The sequence below is a fragment of the Vipera berus genome (assembly GCF_964194415.1).
Source record: "Vipera berus genome assembly, chromosome: 6".
Lineage (NCBI taxonomy): Eukaryota > Metazoa > Chordata > Lepidosauria > Squamata > Viperidae > Vipera > Vipera berus.
The window spans coordinates 8066027-8088849 of NC_138208.1; the positions used below are offsets into that span (position 1 = coordinate 8066027).

Consider the following 22823-nt stretch of genomic DNA (forward strand, 5'->3'; position numbering starts at 1 on the left):
TGTCTTAAATGCAAAACATAACGTAAGGAACACACACTGAGTTTATTTATTTATCAAACGTGTGGCTGGATGTGTAATTCCATGCAATGGACAAGGCTGAAGATTCCCCCAGAAAATCTTTAGGAGCGCACTTGGTATCTAACTGAAATACTGGCGCTAAAGGATCAAAAGCCCGACTCCAAATTTCTCCACCAAGTTATACAACTGTGCAAAACTTTTTAATTAGATGTGTGGTTTTATTCTGCTTTTTCTTTCCTTTCCCCCAATTAGGAATTGTTGTGTGAAACTTATGTCTTTTTTTTTTACTGTACATTTTTCTAAAGTAAAGGCTGGTCAGAGACCATAATGAATAAATCACTTGCATTCATTCCTGCTTTTGCATTAGAGGGGTTAATTATTGCGACAGTGAAAACTGTGTTAGAGATCCCCGCAGATACGTTGCTTTCCTCAATTCTATAATCACTTCATTGAAATTGGTCAATGTGCAATATTTTGACTTCAGAACAGCTTCAATGTCCAACTTATAACACCATTGTGTGGAGGTTCCGGATGCCAAATACAGTATGCACAAGAAGAGATTGACAGGTATATCACACGGATGCAATTCGAAGTTCCAGCTGCAATCTGCAATTAACCAATGTAATTGACAGATGCAGTTTAGCAGTTGCGTGACCATAATTCTGCAAGCCACCCAGATTCTACTGGACGTAACCAGTGGTCTCCATCTTGCTTATCAACCAATCTTGAGTTATCTCTAGGCTACCAGCTCAATATCTTTACTCAACACCTAATTATTAAGGTGTTCTGCATAGTTCTTAAAACAGAAGGACTAGTGAAAGGCATCAATTAAACCAGAGGTCTCCCAACTTTTCTCAGTTGGAGGACTGGAGGGAAGGGGGGAAGCATTTTACGCACACGCGCGCACATGCACACACACACACACATGGAGCCGTGAGCATGTGCAATGCAAACGGGGCGGTGCTAGCACCCGCGTGACACTTGTTGTTTTTGCTGCACGGGCGCTAGCATTGCCCATTTTCATGCTGTGCGGTGCCCGGTTTTTGCACAGCACGCCGCCTGTTTTCACATCGCATGCTGCCCAGCTTTGCCCCAATTTTGCAGCACGCACCACCCAGTTGTCACACCGCACGCTGCACAGTTTTCACGCCACAAGCAACCCGGTTTTCCCCCATTTTTGCACCGTGTGCTGCCCGTTTTTTGTGCCGTGTGCCACCCTGTTCGCACAGCAGAGGTGCCCCGTTTGCATAGTGGTGGTTCCCTGTTTTCGCCACGCGGCACCCCATTTGCATAGTGGCAGCGGCGCTAGCACGAGTTCTATGGCCCGGTGGCCAGTAGGCCACAGCCCGGTAGTGGGCTGCGGACCCCTGAATTAAACCACGACTTACAGTCAAGTTGTTGATGCCTTCAGAAAATGCCCCAATCTGCCTCACAGTCCCTTCAGAATCTTCCATCTATGAGGAAAGAAAAATAATATGGTGATATTCATATAAATCCTGTATTAAATAACTGTATTTACTAATGTCAATGCTAAATTGGACACATGGGCTAAAGAGAATGTTCCCTGAAGTTGGGTTACCGCACAAAGTCCGAAAGCTCGGACGACAGAACCTCTGGTTCCGATGACCGATCCCGGTTGGATCCCTGGAGACATATTCTTGAAGCTTCAGGCAGGGCTTGAGTAAGTCTGGGAAGCAATTTAAAACCTTGAAGCAAAAGATCTTTTCACGCATCTAAGAAGCTTTTCACGCATCTACAAAAGCTTCTTGGAAGAGAAGCTAAATGTTTTCAAGGAAAAGCAACAGTCTTTGGAAAAGCTCCTTTGGGACAACCATGACCTGACTGGTTGAGAATCTCCATAGACACAGAGGGGATTGTCCAACGTGAAAAAGCTTTTTTTAAAAAAATGTGCTAACTTCACAAAGCGTTGAACCAAGCCAACCTTGGTTAAGATTGTCAGATGGATACAACGGGGTAACTTCAGAAACATCACCACTTAAGTTTCTTATAATCCTCGGAGGAAAGGTAGGTACCCTATGATGTTTTTCTTCAGTCAGTGACTGCTGGAAGCCCCAGAATTGTGGCTAAAGAAGTTAATCAGGTTTTATTAAGACACAGTCGACATATGGAAACCGAGCAACACAAGATGAGAAAGAGGCAAGACAGGCGCGGAGAGCGATGGACAGCCCGTTAATCGTTCTGTTTTCAACTTAACACTAAATGTTGTCTGAAGCCTCATGACAAATACCTGCTCCAATCTGTCCAGATCATCATCATCGTACATTCTGACGTCTAAACCCGTCTTAAATTCTTTTTTGGATCCAGGTCCTGCCACCTGACCCAAGTCCATCGGACACACATACTCTTCCCCGTCTTCTTGCTTCTTCTTCCTCAAATTTCCAAAGTTGCTGAAGGTGAGTTTCTTTGGCTGAAAGAGAAAGTACTTCAGTACTGGTAGCCCTGGAGCTTATGGCCATAATTGAGCTCAAAAAGGTATGCTGCTAATTGCTTATGTTATGTTGTATAGGAGTAGCGGGTTTTTTTTCCGAGATCATGCAGCAACTTTTGAGGGCAATCGTATGATCGCGGGTGGTGGCAAAACCACAACCTCACATTCCGGCGTTCTCTGGAACACCTTATCCATTCACCATTTAGCCCTGATTGGCAATAGCAAGAGCACTTAAGACTTATGTACTGCTTCATAGTACTTTTACAGCCCTCTCTAAGGGGATTACAGAGTCGCCATCTGGTCCCCGAATAATCTGGGTCCTCATCTGGGTCCTGGCCATGGAAGGATGAAAGGCTGAGTCAACTTTGAGCCGGTCAGGATCGAACTGCTGGCAGTGTGAGTAGAGTTAGCCTGCATTACTGCACTCTTAACACCTGTGCCACTAAATAGAATAGAATAGAATAGAATAGAATAGAATAGAATAGAATAGAATAGAATAGAATAGAATAGAATAGAATAGAATAGAATAGAATAGAATAGAATAGAATAGAATAGAATAGAATAGAATAGAATAGAATAGAATAGAATAGAATAGAATAGAATAGAATAGAATAGAAAATAATAGAATAGAATAGAATAGAATAGAATAGAATAGAATAGAATAGAATAGAATAGAATAGAATAGAATAGAATAGAATAGAATAGAATAGAATAATGAACAGAACAGAATATAGAATAGAATAGAATAGAATAGAATAGAATAGAATAGAATAGAATAGAATAGAATAGAATAGAATAGAATAGAATAGAATAGAATAGAATAGAATAGAATAGAATAGAATAGAATAGAATAGAATAATGAACAGAACAGAATATAGAATAGAATAGAATAGAATAGAATAGAATAGAATAGAATAGAATAGAATAGAATAGAATAGAATAGAATAGAATAGAATAGAATAGAATAGAATAGAATAGAATAGAATAGAATAGAACAGAATAGAATACAGCAATAGCAATAACACTAGATTTATGACTTCAAAGTATTTTTACAGCCCTCTCTAAGAGGTTTACAGAGTCAGCATCTTGTCCTCCAACAATCTGGCTCCTCATTTTACCAACCACGGAAGGATAGAAGGCTGAGTCAACTTTGAGCCCCATCAGGATCGAACAGCTGATAGTGGGCAGAGTTAGCCTGCAATACTGCACTCCCAGAGCTCATTGTCAGGCACATGAAACCAGGAGCTAGGATAGAGTTCAAAAATACTACAGGTTTATTTCCTGCTACCTATAGACAAGAATCTGATTGACTAATGGTCAAGGCAAATTGGTGTTAGATAAGAGTCAACGGAATACACAGGGAGTTGGACTTGGGTCTCTGTGGGAGTGTAGCAATTCCAAACTAATGACGCATTTGACTCCACTCTCAGACTCAGCATCCTGGTCATCTACTACATCGATTACCAAACTGAGATAATAGTAGCAATAGCACTTAAACTAATATACCACTTCGTAGTGCTTTACAGCCCTCTCTACACGGTTTACACAGTCAGCATGTTGCCCCCAACAATCTAGGTCCTCATTTTACCCACGTCGGAAGGATGGAAGGCTGAGTCAACTTTCAGCCAGTCAGGATACAACTGCTGGCAGTAGGCAAAGTTAGCCTGCAATACTGCATTCTAACAGGAAGGAAGAAAGGAAGGAAGGAAGGAAGGAAGGAAGGAAGGAAGGAAGGAAGGAAGGAAGGAAGGAAGGAAGGAAGGAAGGAAGGAAGGAAGGAAGGGAGGGAGGGAGGGAGGGAGGGAGGGAGGGCAATAGCACTTAGACTTATATACCCCTTCATAGTGCTCTCTAAGCAGTTTACAGAGTCAGCATATTGCCCCCAACAATCTGGGTCCTCATTTTACCCATCCCGGAAGGATGGAAGGCTGAGTCAACCTCGAACTGTAGCAGAATCGAACTGCTGGCAGAGGGCATAATTAGCCTGCAATACTTCATTCTAACGACAGGGAGGGAGGGAGGGAAGGAGGGAGGGAGGGAGGAAAGAAAGAAAGGAAGGAAGGAAGGAAGGAAGGAAGGAAGGAAGGAAGGAAGGAAGGAAGGAAGGAAGGAAGGAAGGGCAACAGCAATAGCACTTATTATATACCGCTTCACAGTGCTTTTACAGCCCTCTCTAAGCAGTTTACAGAATCAGCCTGTTGCCCCCAACAATCTGGGTTCTCATTTTACCGAAGGCTGAGTCAACCTTGAGCCCCATCAGGATCGAACTCCTGGAATGAGCAGTGAGCTAGCCTGCAGAGATAAGCTAGAAACCAACATTCTTCTTCCAATACCTTCACTTTGGCAGTAGCTGTGAGAAGGACATAATCAGGAGCTTCCATGGCCTCGCGTTTTTCTTGTTGAGCTTCGCTTCCAATCAGCAAATTAAAATGGGTGGCCAAGTGCCGTCTCAGCAGCGTCTTGTTTGGTGGGATGTTCAGCAGCTGTGCCAAGGTCTCTACGTTAAAACGAGGTTCCAGAACCTGCGGCCACAAAAACGAGATTTCAAAACTTGTGCGTCCGGTACCTTCTTAACGACCAGGGGCAGTGAATTTGCAAAACGCTCAAGATGGAAATCCTTCCGAACTTCCGGAAGATGCCAACCACTCAACTAAATAAAATCCAAGAAATCGACTAAAGAAAAGATATCAAAATGGAATGATTACCATTAAGCCGCCGTGAACACCACTTCCTCTTAAATTAGGAGCATATTCGGCCAGATCAACGGAACGCAACCATTCCATCACTCGATGGTTCGTCCACTGGGAAACTTCTGATGGGGTGATGTTATTCTGACAATCAAAAATACAATAAATTAAAACATTCATTCATTCATCCATCCACTCATCCATCCATCCATCCATCCACTCATCCATCAATCCATCCACTCATCCACCCATCTACCCACCCATCCATCTACCCACCCACCCATCCATCCACTTATCCATTGATCCATCCATCCATCAACCCACACATCCATCCACTCATCCATCCATCCACCCACCCATCCATCCACCCACACATCCATCCACCCATCCATTCATCCACTCATCCATCCATCCACCTATCCATCCATTCATCTATCCACCCACCCACCCATCCATCCACTCATCCATCCATCCATTCATCTATCCACCCACCCACCCATCCATTCACTCATCCACCCACCCACCAATCCATTCACTCATCCATCACCCATCCATTCATCCACTCATCCATCCATCCATCCACGCACCAATCCACTCATCCATCCATACACCCACACATCCATCCACCCACCCATCCATCCATCCATTCTGCTTACATTACACCAAATTCTATAAGACTCCTGGCAGATGGCAATTTTAGAGAGAAAGATGTATTCTAGGGAAGAAATGACATTAAAATTGCCTGCCCAATGAATGACGGCCATGAATAAATACATTTGAATATTAGTGGCGGCTACCTCATCAGACGGTCTCCTGCGAAGACAGTTGGGTTTGAAGTTGTTTATTCTGAGGACCTGGATGGCACGCTTGATGCTGAGATGGTGGAGGACGCTCAGAACTTTCAAAGATAGCAAGTCATCCTGTTGAGGTGGGCGCCAAGAACGAAGCAACAACAATAACAAAGCCACAATCAGATAGCTATCAGAGGGGAAAGTTGCATTGACCTAGCACAGCGCGGCGGATGGTCCTCGACTTTCAACCGTTCATTTAGCAACCCTGTTTCAAGTTACGACCTCACTGAAAAAGGCGATTTATAAATTTAATTTAATTTAATTTAATTTATTGAGATTTTTATACCGCCCTTCTCCCAAGGGGACTCACATTTATGATCCTCGCATTTATGACTGTCGCAGTCATGTGTTGAAAATTTCGATGTTTGACAACCCGCATGTATTTTAGGATGATTTGCAACCTTCCCAGACAGCTTCTGACAAGCAAGGGAAGCTTGATGCGCTTAAGGACCGTGTGATTCGCTTAACAACCACTCTGGCAAAAAGGGTTGTAAAATCGGGTGTGACTCACTTTAACATTCTCTTTGCCTAGCAACAGGTTGTACGTCAAGGGCTACCTGAAGCCAAATTGACTACAACAACCCAGAACACATGGAAAGTCCTCCTCAACTTACAATAATTCATTTAGTGACCGTTCAGAATGACAAGGGCGCCGAAAAAAGGGATTTATGACTGTGTTTCACCCTCACGACCGTTGCGGCAATCCCCACGGTCACGTGATCGAAATTCAGATGCTTGGCAACTGGTTCATACTGCTTCATATGACCGTTGCCGTGTCCCGGGGTGTGGGTATGTGTGTGCGTGTGTCACGTGAACCCCTTTTGTGACCTTCTGACCAGCAAAGTCAAGGGGGAAGCTGGATTCCCTTAACAACCGCGTCACTACCTTAACGACTGCAGTTGATCCCCTTAACGACCATGGCAAAAATGGCGTGAAACCCATGGGACAACTGAGCCACAGAAATTGTAGGCTCAATTCTGGTCGTAAGTCGAGGACCATCTGTCAATGACGCGGCAATTAAGCTGCTTACGATGGTCATGTAATGAAGCATTCGGCCGTCCACTTTGCCTTCGTCGAATTGTGTCTTATACTGGGGCAGCCCAATGTCATCCAGCCATCCTAGAAAGAGAAGGAAAACACACCAAGTGGCTCCCTACAAAGGTGGATAAACTAATGAAACATCATGGGTGAAAAAAATGCCCTCTGTGAGGAGTCCTGGGTGTTCTCTGAGCTCAGCTGTTTTCTGGCAGACGTTTCATTACCCAACTAGGTAACGTCATCAGGGCTCGGAGGGAGTGGGATCTGCTCTCAGTTTACATTCTAGTGGCTTGCCCTGTCGGTGATGGTGGGAATGGTCTTGGTCAAGGGTAGGCAACCTCGGCTCTTTTATGACTCGTGGACTTCAACTCCCAGAATTACTCAGCCAGCCACGCTGAGGGGAAAGGCAGAGGTTTCCAAACTGAGCCAGGCTGGCTCAGGAATTCTGGGAGTTGAAGTCCATGAGTCATAAAAGAGCCAAGGTTGCCTACCCCTGGCCTAGGCCGAGGCCGCTTTATGACTTGTGGACTTCAACTCCCAGAATTCCTGAGCCAGCATGGCTCAGCTTGGAAACCTCTCCCTTTCCCCTCAGCATGGCTGGCTCGGGAATTCTGGGAGTTGAAGTCCACGAGTCATAAAAGAGCCAAGGTTGCCTGCCCCTGGTCTTGGTGGTGCCTTGATTGAGCTGTTTACTGTTAGCTGGTTTAGCAGTTCCTTGATTGGGGTTTTGTTTACTTCTTGACTATTTACTCTGACGTTAACCTTGGTATTAATCTGTGTGTCAATGCTGCTAACATCGGATGTTTTTGCTTTGACAACAGATGGAGATGCAACCATTTTCTTCTTATGCTTTTACTCTTAGAGTTAGTGCTAGATGATGCTGGAGGGGAGGAATGTGCATGAGAGTTTAGCTAGACATAACAATACTGAAGCTAGTGTGAGAACCAAGGCTATTGAAATAAGAGATGACAACAATTGGCAGCCTGGAGAACTGGAGGAAGAGCCCGCATTTCAAACTAATTGGGGAATATGATTTATGACTGTTAATTGGAGGAGGGAATTGTGCTTTGATACTATGTGCTCAGGAGAGGAGAATCCAGTTTTTGGCTTCAACTATGTTAGTGCCGATGCTGTGCTACTCAAATAAAGATTCTTTAAGGTGAACAATGCCTCAAAATTCTTGGAAGAGTTTCATCTGTCAGAACCACGACACTGTGCTCATCTGGGTGCTGATTGCTGGTTTTGGCCTTTTTGCTCCCATTTTGACTTGTTGATCGTCTGCTTTGACAAACATCAGTTTCACAACACATGGACAGAGTTAACCATCTTTTCAACTGGGAAACTCTGAGCATCCTAGACCAAGCCAAGCCCACAAATGCTAGAGCAGAGGTTCCTCAACCTTTTGGGCACCAGGGACTGGTTACGTGGAGAGGAGGTTGTTCCGTGGCCCGGAGGGGGCATGATTTTGTGTGCTGCCTGCATCCTGCAGATGGGATTTTGCTTGTTTGTGAGGCCCGGTTGCTGGCATGCTGCGGCCCGGTACCGGTCCACAGACCTCGGGTTGGGGACCCCTGTACTAGAGAATTCCTGGAAGCTTGGCAAAATAGGCCATCAATAGACACACAGACATAAACAACATCTACATATTGTACATACCTCCAAAAACCCACTCCCACCAACATTGACAAGGCAAGCCACTAGAACATACATCAGGAGTAGGCAACCTTGGCTCTTTTATGACTTGTGGACCCATGCTGGCTCAGGAATTCTGGGAATTGAAGTCCACGAGTCATAAAAGAGCCAAGGTTGCCTAGCCCTGACATAAATGGACAGAAAACTCCATTCCTTCCTAGCATAGATAATCTTATCTAGTTACCGAGGTTACCTAGTTACCAAGAAGCTAGGCTAAGCAGATGTAGTCATAACAACCTTGGGAAGGACTTGATAGGTGAGTAAAAAGGCCAAATCCAGACTAAGCATCTAGCTGTCTGTGCAACCAACATGACTTTCGATATATATACAAATATTCTTGTGATACTGTGAGGTGGGTACTCCTGTAAATCCTGTCTAAAACCTGGGAAACATAGCAAAAGGGGATTTTTTTTAAAAAAAAAAAAGGAAAGGCAACCTACGTGTAACCCAATTATAGTCCAATTTTCCGTGGTTGTTTTCTTCTTCTGAACCCAAAGCCTGAAGTGCAAGTTGAAGCTTTTTCCGATGTAGCGGATGCTTTATTCCAAGTTCCTATAAACGGGGCACAAAATAATGTTGTTGTTGTTGTTTTATAAATATTAATCTTTCGGTTCAAGGCTTCTTATAAATGCAGTTGAGGGCAAGCCTGTGAAACAGATTCATAAATAGGACATTTCTAGGGCCCTAAGGCTTGATTCAGAGAACCAAGGCTGTGCTGTATCTCGTTATCATTCCCCCGTTATAAAACTGTTGGGAGTTTATTAGCATTTTTTTTTATATATTGCTCTGCTCTCTTTTGCAATCAAGCAAACCCCAGACGCTTAGGCACGGTAGAAACATATAAACAACTCAAAATGAAGCGAGGCAAGAATATCAGCAGAATATTTTGCTTACCAGAAGCAAAATAAATGCAGAGCAGAATAGAGTTGGAAGGGAGCTTAGAGGTCTTCTAGTCCAACCCCCTGTTTAATCAGGAGATCCTATACCCACTGCTGACAGGTAGCTGTCCAGTCTTTTCTTAAAAACCTCCAGGAATGGGGCATCCACAACTTCAGGAGGCAGGTTGTTCCATTGGTTAATTGTTCTAACTCCCAGGAAGTTTCTCCTTAGTTCCAGGTTGCTTCTCTCCTTCGTTAATTTCCATCCATTGCTTCTTATCCAGCCTTCCGGTGCTTTGGAAAATAAGTGGACACCCCCCCCCTTTGCGGCAGCCCCTCCAATACTGGAAGACTGCTATATGTCACCCCTAGTTCTTCTTTTCACTAGACTAGCCATACCCAATTCCTGCAACCGTTCTTCCTATGTTTTAGTCTCCAGGCCTTTAATAATCCTAGTAGTTGCTCTTCTCTGCACTCTTTCCAGAGGCTCAACATCTTTTTTTATAATAAATCGATTGCACAACATATGCATTTGTTCTCTGTTGCTGGCACTGAATGGCAGATTAGAGAATTCTTCACTGACATGCAAAGACTAATATACAAACTTCAAATAGTACACCAAGCAACAAAAACTGTAATATCACACTTGCAGGCAGGAGCAGCAGCAACTGAACACAAATCCTCAGGCAAAGTTCATATAAAAGGAACAGCAAAGCCAGATAAAAGGTAAAGGTAAAGGTTCCCCCGCACATGTGTGCTAGTCGTTTCCGACTCTAGGGGCCGGTGTTCATCTCCGTTTCAAAGCCCAAGAGCCAGCGCTTGTCCGAGGACGTCTCCACATGTGGCCGGGCATGACTAGACGCCAAAGGCGCACGAAACGCTGTTACCTTCCCACCGCAGTGGTCCCTATTTTTCTACTTGCATTTTTACGTGCTTTCGAACTGCTAGGTTGGCAGAAGCTGGGATGAGTAACAGGCGCTCACTCTCTTACGCAGCACTTGGGATTCGACCCGCCGAACCGCCGACCTTCTGATCGACAAGCTCAGCGTCCTAACCCACTGAGCCACTGAGCCAGATAGATGGTTTTAATACATTCAAGGAAATTGCCATCCAAACTGTATATTTGGGTAGAGTGGGGGGGGGGAAATAATACTGCCCTTCTGGTTGATTGCAAAGTTGCTCTCTTCATTTAAAGAAGTCGGAGCTAAATTCTTTCAGTTAATCACATCAGTGAAAAATATATTTTTTCCGTTCTCCCTGCCGAAAAAGGCTGCAGCTCCTTTAAATTGAAAAGTACACAGCTATGTTTTCCTGCAGGTAAGACAGCTGCAGAGGAAGAAAGTCTTATACAGGTAACTCCTCGGGTTACAGCAGTTCGTTTAGTGACCATTTGAACTTATAAGGGCCCTGGGGAAAAAGTGACTTGTGACCGTTTTTCACACTTACGACCGTTGCAGCACCCCTGTGGTCACATGATCAAAATTCAGAATACTTGGCAATTGACTCGTATTTATGACCGTTTGCCGTGCCCCGGGGTCATGTGATTCCCCCTTTTGTGACCTTCTGACAAGCAAAGTCAATGGGAAAGCCAGATTCACTTAACAACGGTGGCACGGAAAGGTGGTCAGATGGGGCAAAACTCACTTAATAAGCATCTCACTTAGCAACAGAAATTTTGGGCTCAGTTGTGGTCATAAGTCAAGGACTATACACACACATATAAAATACAAAATGTGTGTGTGTGTGTGTGTGTGTAATTTAAAATCTTCTGCGTTTCAATTTTTTATATTTGCTATATAGTTATTGAAATGTACTTTATTTAAACTAGTATACTAGTTTTAAATATCACATTTTCTCTATTCAATGTAAGATCTTCTGGACTCCGAAAAAAATACATACATACATACAGTGGTGGGACTCAAAATAGGTGAACAACCGGTTCTCTGCTTGGATGCCACTTCCGGAAGTCTGTTCTGGGCCTGGGCGACAAAAAATTAGCTACCGGTTCTGCCACAGTGGTGCGAACTGGCTGAATCCCACCAGTGCATGCATGCACAAACGCACACACACACACACACACACACACACACACACACACACACACACACACCTTATGGACACAAGATGGCAGCTTTTGTTATACTGTCCAGATAGTAGATGAATTCCTGCTTAGCTGAACTTCATTACAACTCTCAGTCACCAAGAGAAGAGAATATTTATATATCGGGGTTGAACTGTGTGGTCCTTGGTGCTCTCTGAGGCTGGTGGTTTTCTTGCAGACGTCTCATTGGTTGATTGATTGATTGATTGATTGATTGATTATATTTATATGCCGCCCTTCTCCCTAAGGACTCAGGGCGGCTCACAACAATAAAAACTAAAAAAGAACATGAAAATACAAAATTTAAAAAAGAATTAAACAGTAGATGTGTTCAATACATACTAATTTAAACCCATAGAACCAAATTTAAAACCATAGTGAGTCCAGGCCCGATTGTTGAAACATCCATGTCTTCAGGTCACAGAGAAAGGACCGAAGGTCGGGAGCCATCCGCAGCTCCGGGGGCAGTTTATTCCAGAGGGTCGGCGCGCCCACAGAGAAGGCTCTCCCCCTGGGGGTCTCCAGCCGGCATTGCTTAACCGACGGAACTCTGAGTAGGCCGACCCTGTGGGAGCGAACCGGGCGATGGGAGGTTGACAATGGCAGCAGGTGGTCTCGCAAATACCCCGGGCTTAAGCCATGTAGGGCTTTAAAGGTAATTACTAGCACCTTGAATCGCATGACCTGATCAGCACTGATGATGTTACCCGAGTGGGTCACAAAACGTCTGCAAGAAAACAACCCAGCCCAGAGAGCACCAGGGACTCCACAACTCGCAGTCAATTGGGTATATGGGGGGGGGGGAGTAAAAGTTGTTACCTTCTCTAAGTCAGTCTGAGATGCTTGCAAGAGAGTTTGACCAGACAGTATCCAGCGTTTTCCGTTGCCGATGTAAAAACCCAGGCCCTGATCGTGTAGCCAGTTACAGACTTGTTCTTTCGTCCATTTAGCAAATGGCATGTCCAAATCACTAAAGAATAATGGCAGACAGACATTGTTTCAAGATTGGATACTTATGCCCTTTGAGACCTGCCAATAGTGGATCTTCCAGATGTTGCCCTAAGTTCCATTTCACCAGTCCCACCTAGGAAACCCCGTGAAGTATCTATTGACTGCATGTGAAGAGCATTTTTCTAATCTGGGTTAGTTAGATCAGGGCTTCTCAACCTTAGCAACTTTAAGATTCATGGACTTCAACCCCCAGAATTCCCCAGTCAGAAATCCCACTGGCTTTTTTTTTTTTACTTTGGGTTCAATTGTATTCTTTTTATTTTATCTAGAGTACTGCCCACATATAAAAGCTCTTGAAAAATGCTTGGGAGATCAGCACAGTAAATCCCCCCAGAAATGACTGGCTAGAATTAACTTTTCTGGGACAGAAAATAGTTCATCATCTTTTTTAACCATCCCCAACCATCCAATGTGCAGAGTGGAACATTGGAGGGGGGTTAGGGTTAGGGGGTTTGCACAGAAACAATTTCGCACTAGACTGTTTTAGTTGTATTTTTCTCTTGTTTAATCTTTAGAATTATCATTTCCCTGAACTACATCTGTAGTTCAGAATGGAAATGAGGGATCCTTGATGCTCTCTGACCTTTGTTGTTTGCTTGCAGGCTTTTCATTACCAAACTAGTAACATCATCAGTGCTGATATAACCCCACTCCCTTCTACCACTGATGATGTTACCTAGTTTGGTAATGAAACGCCTGCAAGAAAACCACCAGGCTCAGAGAGCACCAAGGACCCCATAGTTGTTGTCCTCCTCCTCCTCCTCCTCCTCCTCCTCCTCCTCCTCTTCCTCCTCCTCTCCATAAACCCCACTCCCTTCTAGCACTGATGATGTTGCCTAGCTTGGTAATGAAACATCTGCAAGAAAACCACCAAGCTCGGAGAGCACCAAGGACCCCATAGTCGTCGTCCTCCTCCTCCTCCTCTTCCTCTCCACAAATCTCAGTCCCTTCTAGCACTGATGATGTTACCTAGCTTGGCAATGAAACATCTGCAAGAAAACCACCAAGCTCAGAGGGCACCAAGGACCCCATAGTTGTTGTCCTCCTCCTCCTCCTCCTCCTCCTCCTCCTCCTCTTCCTCCTCCTCTCCATAAACCCCACTCCCTTCTAGCACTGATGATGTTGCCTAGCTTGGTAATGAAACATCTGCAAGAAAACCACCAAGCTCGGAGAGCACCAAGGACCCCATAGTCGTCGTCGTCCTCCTCCTCCTCCTCCTCCTCCTCCTCCTCTTCCTCTCCACAAATCTCAGTCCCTTCTAGCACTGATGATGTTACCTAGCTTGGCAATGAAACATCTGCAAGAAAACCACCAAGCTCAGAGGGCACCAAGGACCCCATAGTTGTTGTCCTCCTCCTCCTCCTCCTCCTCCTCCTCCTCCTCCTCTTCCTCCTCCTCTCCATAAACCCCACTCCCTTCTAGCACTGATGATGTTGCCTAGCTTGGTAATGAAACATCTGCAAGAAAACCACCAAGCTCAGAGAGCACCAAGGACCCCATAGTCGTCCTCCTCCTCCCCCTCCTCCTCCTCCTCCTCCTCCTCTCCACAAATCTCAGTCCCTTCTAGCACTGAAGATGTTACCTAGCTTGGCAATGAAACATCTGCAAGAAAACCACCAAGCTCAGAGGGCACCAAGGACCCCATAGTTGTTGTCCTCCTCCTCCTCCTCCTCCTCCTCCTCCTCCTCCTCTTCCTCCTCCTCTCCATAAACCCCACTCCCTTCTAGCACTGATGATGTTGCCTAGCTTGGTAATGAAACATCTGCAAGAAAACCACCAAGCTCAGAGAGCACCAAGGACCCCATAGTCGTCCTCCTCCTCCCCCTCCTCCTCCTCCTCCTCCTCCTCTCCACAAATCTCAGTCCCTTCTAGCACTGAAGATGTTACCTAGCTTGGTAATGAAACATCTGCAAGAAAACCACCAAGCTCAGAGGGCACCAAGGACCCCATAGTTGTTGTCCTCCTCCTCCTCCTCCTCCTCCTCCTCCTCCTCCTCCTCCTCCTCCTCCTCCTCTCCATAAACCCCACTCCCTTCTAGCACTGATTACGTTACCTAGCTTGGCAATGAAACATCTGCAAGAAAACCACCAAGCGCCGAGGGCACCCGGTACCCTTCACTTCAACTCTGAGCTGGCCCAAGGACCCCTCTTGTCCTAACCTTTGTCCTAATAATGGCCCAACTCTAAATATCCCAACTTTTTATCAGTATCCCATAAAATCACCTCATTTTATTTGCGCGATCCAACTCACCCAGCTGCCCTCATGCACAATAAGAAGGAAAGAAAAAGGAGAAAAGAAAGAATTTATATGTCGTTTCAAGGCTTTTCTCTTACTTATTGGATTGCCCAAGATCTCTTGACCAGCCTAGCCTTGGACCAGCCGTCGCTCTCGTTCCTCCTCTTTTGAACTCGGTTTCTGTCATATCATCAGGATTAAACGTGGTAGACTGGCTTCTCCTTAGTCTGAGGAAACATCCAAATTTGAAGAACGAGCGAAATTAGGAGATTGGGGAGACATCACAGATAGCAATACCTAGCCTAAAACCTATAGCCTCATAAAGGTGCTTTTTTCACGAGGAAACTGGACTTTCTTGTTTTTCTTTGAAGACGTTTCGCTTCTCATCCCAGAAGCTTCTTCAGCTCTGACTGGATGGTGGGGAATGGAAGGATTTATCCTCCTTGCAGACAGCTGGTCTTTTGGCTTCTTTTGGAGAGTCGTTGAGGCCACCTGGGGCTTTATCTGTGTCCTCAGGGTCACCTGAGTGCTCCAAATGGGTGTGGAGCCTTCTTGGAACTGCTGAAAGGGTTGTGTTGTAGACTGGAGATAGATGATGGCCTATGTTGTACACTGGAGAGAGATGATGGCCTGTGTTGTAGACTGGAGAGAGATGATGGCCTGTGTTGTAGACTGGAGAGAGATGATGGCCTGTGTTGTAGACTGGAGAGAGATGATGGTCTGTGTTGTAGACTGGAGAGAGATGATGGCCTGTGTTGTAGACTGGAGAGAGTTGATGGCCTGTGTTGTAGACTGGAGAGAGTTGATGGCCTGTGTTGTAGACTGGAGAGAGATGATGGCCTGCATTGTATACTGGAGATAGATGATGGCCTGTGTTGTACACTGGTGATAGATCATGGCCTGTGTTGTACACTGGAGAGAGATGATGTTATATCCTTCCCCCTTTGTTGACAGAACGCTGTTCAACATAGAAGAACAAACCCATCAGGACAAGATTCAGCGGTCCAGTTGACTCTTGAAAAAAGCACCTTTGGGACAACCATGACCTGGATGAATCAGAACCTTCATAGACAACTAAACTCATAAAGCACAGAAACTGTGTTGCTATTTCAATGGAAGACCATCATTGTTGTTTTTAACCATTTAGTCATGTCTAACTCTTTGTGACTTTATAGGCACATGCTCTCCATGCTACCCTGTCAAGCGGAGCTTTCTTCAATGTTCAACTTTGCATCAGATTTGATGTTATCAAGTCAATGTGCTCTTTGCATGCCCCTTCTTCTTGTTCCACTAACCATTCCTAGCATCATGGACTTCTCTAAGGAATGTGCACGTGTGATACGGCCAAAGTAAATCAGACGTAGTCTTGTGATTTTAGCCTCGAGTGATGTGTCTGGTTTTATTTAACACCTCTGTTGTTAGTCAGTCTGGCTCTCCATGGTATACACAGTAATTTACACCAGCACCCCAGTTCAAAGGCGTCAATTCTACTTTGGTCAGCCATTCTTAGTATCCAACTTTCACATGCATACATCATTATAGGGAAGACTGTTGCTCTAACAAACCTGTTTTTTATATTTTTTGCTTTTGGGGAGACCAGCAGGAGAGCTGAAAACATCTTAGAGAAAGGATTTCAGATTCTTTCCAAAACTACACAGATAATCTACATAGGGAAAAGGAACGGAGCTCGATGTGAAGAATACATTTAGCCATATATAAAAATAAAGTTGAAAGGGACCTTGGAGGTCATCTAGTCCAGCCCCCTGCTCAGGAAGGAAACCCTATACCATGTCAGACAAATGGCTGTCCAGTCTCTTCTTAAAAACTTCCAGTGTTGGAGCATTCACAGCTTCTGGAGGCAGGTTGTTCCACTGGTTAATTGTTCTAACTGTCAGGAAATTCCTCCTTACTTCTAGGTTGCTTCTCTCTTTGGTTAATTTCCGTCCGTTGCTTCTTGTCCTGCTTTCAGGTGCTTTGGACAATAGCTTGACTCCCTCTTCTTAGGGGCAACCCCAGAGATACTGGAACACTGCTATCATGTCCCCACTCGTCCTTCTCTTCATTAAACTAGACATAGCCAATTCCAGCAACTGTTTCTTACATGTTTTAGCCTCCAGTCCCCTGATCATCTTTGTTGCTCTTCTCTGCACTCTTTCTAGAGTCTCAACATCTTTTTTACATTGTGGTGACCAAAATTGGATGCAGTATTCCAAGTGTGGCCTTACCAAGGCCTTGTAAAGTGGTATTAATTGATTAAAGTTGAGGCGTGGTCAAGAAAGTGAAGCCAAGAATGGATTTTAAGAACATACAGTACAAGTAAATCCTCAACTTACAACTATTCGTTGAGAGACTGTCTGAAGTTACAGCTGAAAAAAACTGACTTATGCCCGTTTTTCACACTTATGCCCATTGCAACATCTCCACGGTGACGTGATCAATATTCAAACAGACACTCGGGCAACGGATTCCTATTTATGACGGTTGCAATGTACCGAGGTCTTGTGACCGCCTTTTGCGACCTCCCGGCAAGCAAAGTCAATGATTCACTTAACAACCCTGTTACTAACTTGCCCACCGGAGTGATTCATTTAACAACGGTGGCCTGGAAGGTTGCAAAATGAGGCAAAACTCGCTCAACAACTTAGCAGTGGAATTTGGCGGCTCAGTTGTGGCCGTGAGTTGAGGTCTAACTTGTATTTGTGATCCGGTGACCCACTTGCCCTCTCTTGACCCCGAAGACTCTAGCAATGCATGAAAGGAATGCCTGGTTAACTCCATCCAGGATCATGTTTTGTAGAATCGCATCCCAATTACCTGCCAAAGAGCTTCTTGATTCCTCTCGCTTTCTTCTTGGAGTCAGGAGAAGGTGGAGTCAGAGATCCACCTTCTGCACCTTTTGGTTGGCAAGGGAAGCCAGCTAGATCTAGGTGATCGGGGGATTCTTTCTCAGTCTCTGCTATTAAATAAAAGCAAATCTCAATTAGTTTGTCACATTGACCTCAAGTCTCTTCCCTGAATGGGAGAGAAGATAACCTTTTATTAAAGGCCAGTTCTGTCATAGCAAGCGAACCGTAATAAAGGAAGACAATTTACGGTGTCTTCCTTTTAAGGCAAGTAATCAACCATTGGATTTTCAAAGCCTTAGAAAAGATTACGTTCCACTTTTCCCCACTTCTCTTTTATTATCCATGTAGGTAGCAAATAGAGCACGTAGTAGCAAACGTGGGGCAAGAGGGCGCAGAACCTATTACTCATAGTGTTGATGGTGATCGTTATCTTTGATGGAATGTCCAGAGAGATCAAGAATAGGTTAGCGTAACATAGGCCCTGAATGGTCTCGGTCTTCAGATCAATTGCTTAACCCTACATTGTGTCAGAAAAAGACTGTCCTTTTTTTTTTACAACCATTTATCCTCTGCTTATTTTGAATAATCACTCTGGTATAAACAAACAAAGACTGTAAAAGAAGTCCATTTCTTTCCATCTCCACAATCTTGGTTGCAATGTGGAATTTTGAATCGTTGGTTGAAGCAGAATGATCAGTTACATTATCTGCCCTCCCTCCCTCCCTCCCTTTCCTTCCATTTCCTTCTTTCCCACCTTCCTTCCTTTCTCCCTCTTTCCCTCCCTCCTTCTCTCCCTTCCTTTCCTCCTTTCCTCCTTCCCTCCCTCCCTCCCTCCCTATCTTTCTTTCTTTTCTTTTTCTTTCTTCTTTCCTTTCTTTCCTCCCTCCCTTCCTTTCCTTTATCTTTCCTTCTCTTATCTTTCCTTTCCCTCTTCTATCTTTCCTTTCCTTTCTCTGCCATTCTAAACGATCTGTGTCAGAGACATACAAAATGTTGGAAATGCTTTGCGCACCTGCAACATGTACCATTGCTAAGTAAAGAAGAAGAAAAAAGCTCAGACAAATGTTGGTCGTGACTTCGTAAGGCATTTGCCTGACCAGCACCCCCCTACAGAAAGGACACTTCGCGCAAGACGGTTCTCCAACATGCCAAGTGCATTTTTCACTACTACCATGCAAGCGTCAAATCAGGAAATACATTCAGGCACTTCACGAACAGCCCAAAGCAACAACGGTTAGCTTGGAAAGGAAGCGAGCAAATATTCATTCTTTGTCAGGCATGATGGATAAGATGAAATTCAAACGATGATCCCTGAACTAGCTCAGAATCTTCATTCAGTTTAATCGACTTGGACCAGAAAGTCAATGGAGTAAAAGCCTCCTTTGATGTAAGCTAGGCTGAATGCTTTACAGGTAGTCCTTGACTTACGACCACAATTAAGCCCTACATTTCTGTGAGACAGTTGTTGAGGTTTGCCCCATTTCACATCCTTTCTTGCCCCAGCTGTTAAGCCAATCACTGCAGTTGTGACTATAAACACAACTGTTAAGGGAATCTGCCTTCCCCATTCACTCTGCTTGTCAGAAGGTCGCAAAAGGGGCATCATGTGACCCCCGGAACACTGCGACCGTCATAAATATGAGTTGGTTGCCAAGCGTCTGATTTTTGATCACGTGACCAGGGGGATGCTGCAACGGTCATAAGTGTGAAAAATGGGCATAAGTCTCCTTTTTCAGTGCTGTTGTAACTTCAAATGATCACTAAATGTAACTCAAGGATTACCTGTATCAGCAACAGAAAAGTATAAAGATTCAACATAAAAATGTTATCAATCTTGTTGCGTTCTACTTTGGATTATATATCTATCCATATCTATCTATCTATCTATCTATCTATCTATCTATCTATCTATCGATCTAGATAGATAGATAGATAGATAGATAGATAGATAGATAGATAGATAGATAGATAGATAGATAGATAGATAGATAGATAGATAGATATAGAGATGATAGATAATAGAGATAGATATAGATAGATGTAGAGAAATGTAGATAGATATGATATAGAGATAGATGATAGATATGATAGAGATAGATAGATAGATAGATAGATAGATAGATAGATAGATAGATAGATAGATATAGAGATGATAGATAGATAGATAGATAGATAGATAGATAGATAGATAGATAGATAGATAGATAGATAGATAGATAGATAGATAGAGGTAGAGGTAGAGAATAGAGATATAGAGATAGAGATAGAGATAGAGATATATCAAACCCATTGCCTGGACTAATTATTTGAAAGGTCATTGCAATTCTTTTTTTTATTCCCCCCACTTAAAACTGTCTCAAATGGAAATAATTTGTAGGGACAGAATAGAAGATGGACTTATGAAGCAACTGATTCAGCCAAGAATGGCCTTTTCCAGAAATACATTTTGTCCCTGCTATATGAATATTACATCTTAAAAAACACCAACTCCTTTGCCTTTACAGACTTGTGCAGAATATTTTGAAGTCAGAACAAGATCTGAATTGCTCTTCTAACTTTCCTTTGAAAGAGTCATCAGAACGGTGTCTATGGAGATTCTCCAGGTCATGGTTGTCCCAGTGGTGCTTTTTTTACAAAAGGTACCTGGACTTTCTTGGGGTTTTTTTTTCTTGGAAGACATTTCGCTTCTCATCCAAGAAGCTTCTTCAGTTCCAATAAAGTCCACTGGCTTTTGGAAAAAGCACCTTTGGGTCATCAGAAAAGTCCACATCAAGATCAGAATGGCCTGTTTGGAGGAGATAAAATTTGTGACTTGGCTTCACTAGTATATTAATCGTGGTAGGAGTGATAACATCAAGTTGACTTCTCCAAATTTTCAAACTAAGCAAAGTCATAATTAGGACCTAGAATCAAGACCATAAAGAATATTGGGACTATAGTTAAGACTGGAGAGCTCTCAAAATATCCAACAGAAAGCTAGCAATATCCTATAGCTTCATTCCTCAATCATCAGGAATCAACTTTGATTCAAAGGATTCAGTAAGGCATTTGATAAAGTAGATCACAACCTACTACTTGATAAGATAGAAAAATGTGGGTTAGATAGCATCACCACCAGATGGATTCGTAGCTGGCTGACAGGCCATACTCAGCGTGTGGTCCTCAATGGAACCGCATCTACATGAAAGGAAGTGTGTAGTGGGGTGCCCCAGGGCTCTGTTCTGGGCCCAGTGCTCTTCAACATCTTCATCAACGATTTGGATGAGGGGATAGATGGAGAACTCATCAAATTTGCAGATGACACCAAGCTGGCAGGAATAGCCAATACTCCAGAAGATAGGCTTAAGATACAGGAGGATCTGGACAGACTCAAACACTGGGCGCTATCTAACAAAATGAAATTCAATGGTGAAAAAAGTAAGGTTCTACATTTAGGCAGGAAAAATCAAATGCACAGGTATAGTATAGGTGGTACCTTGCTCGATAGTAGTAACTGTGAGAGGGATCTCGGAGTCCTAATGGACAATCACTTAAATATGAGCCAGCAGTGTGCTGCAGCTGCCAAAAAAGCCAACACAGTGCTAGGCTGCATTAACAGAGGGATAGAATCAAAATCACGTAAAGTACTAATACCACTTTACAATGCCTTGGTAAGGCCACACCTGGAATACTGCATCCAGTTTTGGTTACCACGATGTAAAAAAGATGTCGAGACTCTAGAAGGAGTACAGAGAAGAGCAGCAAAGATGATTAGGGGACTGGAGGCTAAAACATATAGGGAACGGTTGCTGGAATTGGGTATGTGTAGTTTAATGAAGAGAAGAGTGAGGGGTGACATGATGGCAGTGTTCCAATATCTCAGGGGCCGCCACAAAGAAGAGGGAGCCAAGCTATTCTCCAAAGCACCTGAAAGCAGGACAAGAAGCAACGGATGGAAACTAGTCAAGGAGAGAAGCAACCTGGAACTAAGGAGAAATTTCCTGACAGTTCGAACAACTAACCAGTGGAACAACCTGCCTCCAGAAGTGGTGAATGCTCCAACACTGGAAGTTTTTAAGAGGAGACTGGACAGCCATTTGTCTGAAATGGTATAGGGTTTCCTGCCTTAGCAGGGGGTTGGACTAGATGACCTCCAAGGTCCCTTCCAACTTCTACTTCTTCTTCTTCTTCTTATTATTATTATTATTATTATTATTATTATTATTGTTGTTGTTGTTGTTGTTGTTGTTATTGTTATTGTTATTGTTATTATTATTATTATTGAGTTTTACTAGCGCTGATACCTGCAACTCCATTAATTTATTTCCAATTTGTCGAAGGTGACCAAGATTAACAATAACACAAGCTATTGGTAAACCCCAAGTGTGCTTTATTTTCCTCCCAAAGGCAACTGGACTTTCTTGGCTGTTTTTCTTTGAAAACATTTCACTTCTCTCATCCAAAGCTGAAGAAACTTGTTGGATGAGCAATGAAATGTTTTCAAAGGAAAAAAAATCAAGAGAGTCCAGTTGCCTTTTGGAAAAGAAAGCACCTTTGGGAAAAGCCATGACCTGGATGATTGACCATCACCATGGACGTCGTTCTGATGACTCTTTCAAACTCAGAGCCTTTCCAGGGAAGTTAGAAGAGCAATTCAGAAGTCAGGTGTCAATGCTGCAAACATTGACATGTTTTTGCACTGACAATGGAAGAGACAGCCTTTTGTTTAAACTGCTTCACTTTGAATCTTGAAGGGAGGGAATTTTCTAATGACTATTTTGAGAAGATTAGAAAAGCCAGCGTACAGAATGGGAAGCGAAACCTCATATGTAAAACTAATTGGATCATGACGTGTAGATAAGGGCAGGGATTGTGTGTGTGTGTTACGATGGGTTTGGGGGGAGGAGATTTCAGATTATGGCATCCCTCCATGAGTGCCGATGTTTCGATTCATTACAAAGACTTTAAGATAAATAATATGCCTGCAACTTGTTTGAATTGTCTAATTCATCGGAACCATGACATCAGGATCTTCTGA

General features: G+C 43.7%; 1 protein-coding gene across 5 annotated transcripts in view; it reads right to left on the minus strand.

Annotated features, from left to right (window-relative positions):
• PPFIBP1 (PPFIA binding protein 1) overlaps positions 1 to 22823 on the minus strand; it is a 117409-nt gene that overhangs the window by 4423 nt on the left and 90163 nt on the right. For 4 of the 5 annotated variants that reach the window (XM_081331663.1, XM_081331661.1, XM_081331662.1 and 1 more), the window contains 10 exons: positions 17775 to 17916; positions 15059 to 15187; positions 12534 to 12684; positions 9176 to 9287; positions 7036 to 7124; positions 5952 to 6074; positions 5173 to 5298; positions 4801 to 4989; positions 2267 to 2446; positions 1407 to 1472 (listed from right to left, as the gene is read on the minus strand). In XM_081331663.1, coding sequence (XP_081187789.1) covers positions 1407 to 1472; positions 2267 to 2446; positions 4801 to 4989; positions 5173 to 5298; positions 5952 to 6074; positions 7036 to 7124; positions 9176 to 9287; positions 12534 to 12684; positions 15059 to 15187; positions 17775 to 17916 — 1307 coding nt within the window. The remainder of the gene's footprint in view (positions 1 to 1406; positions 1473 to 2266; positions 2447 to 4800; positions 4990 to 5172; positions 5299 to 5951; positions 6075 to 7035; positions 7125 to 9175; positions 9288 to 12533; positions 12685 to 15058; positions 15188 to 17774; positions 17917 to 22823) is intronic. The other variant, XM_081331664.1, reaches the window with a different exon arrangement.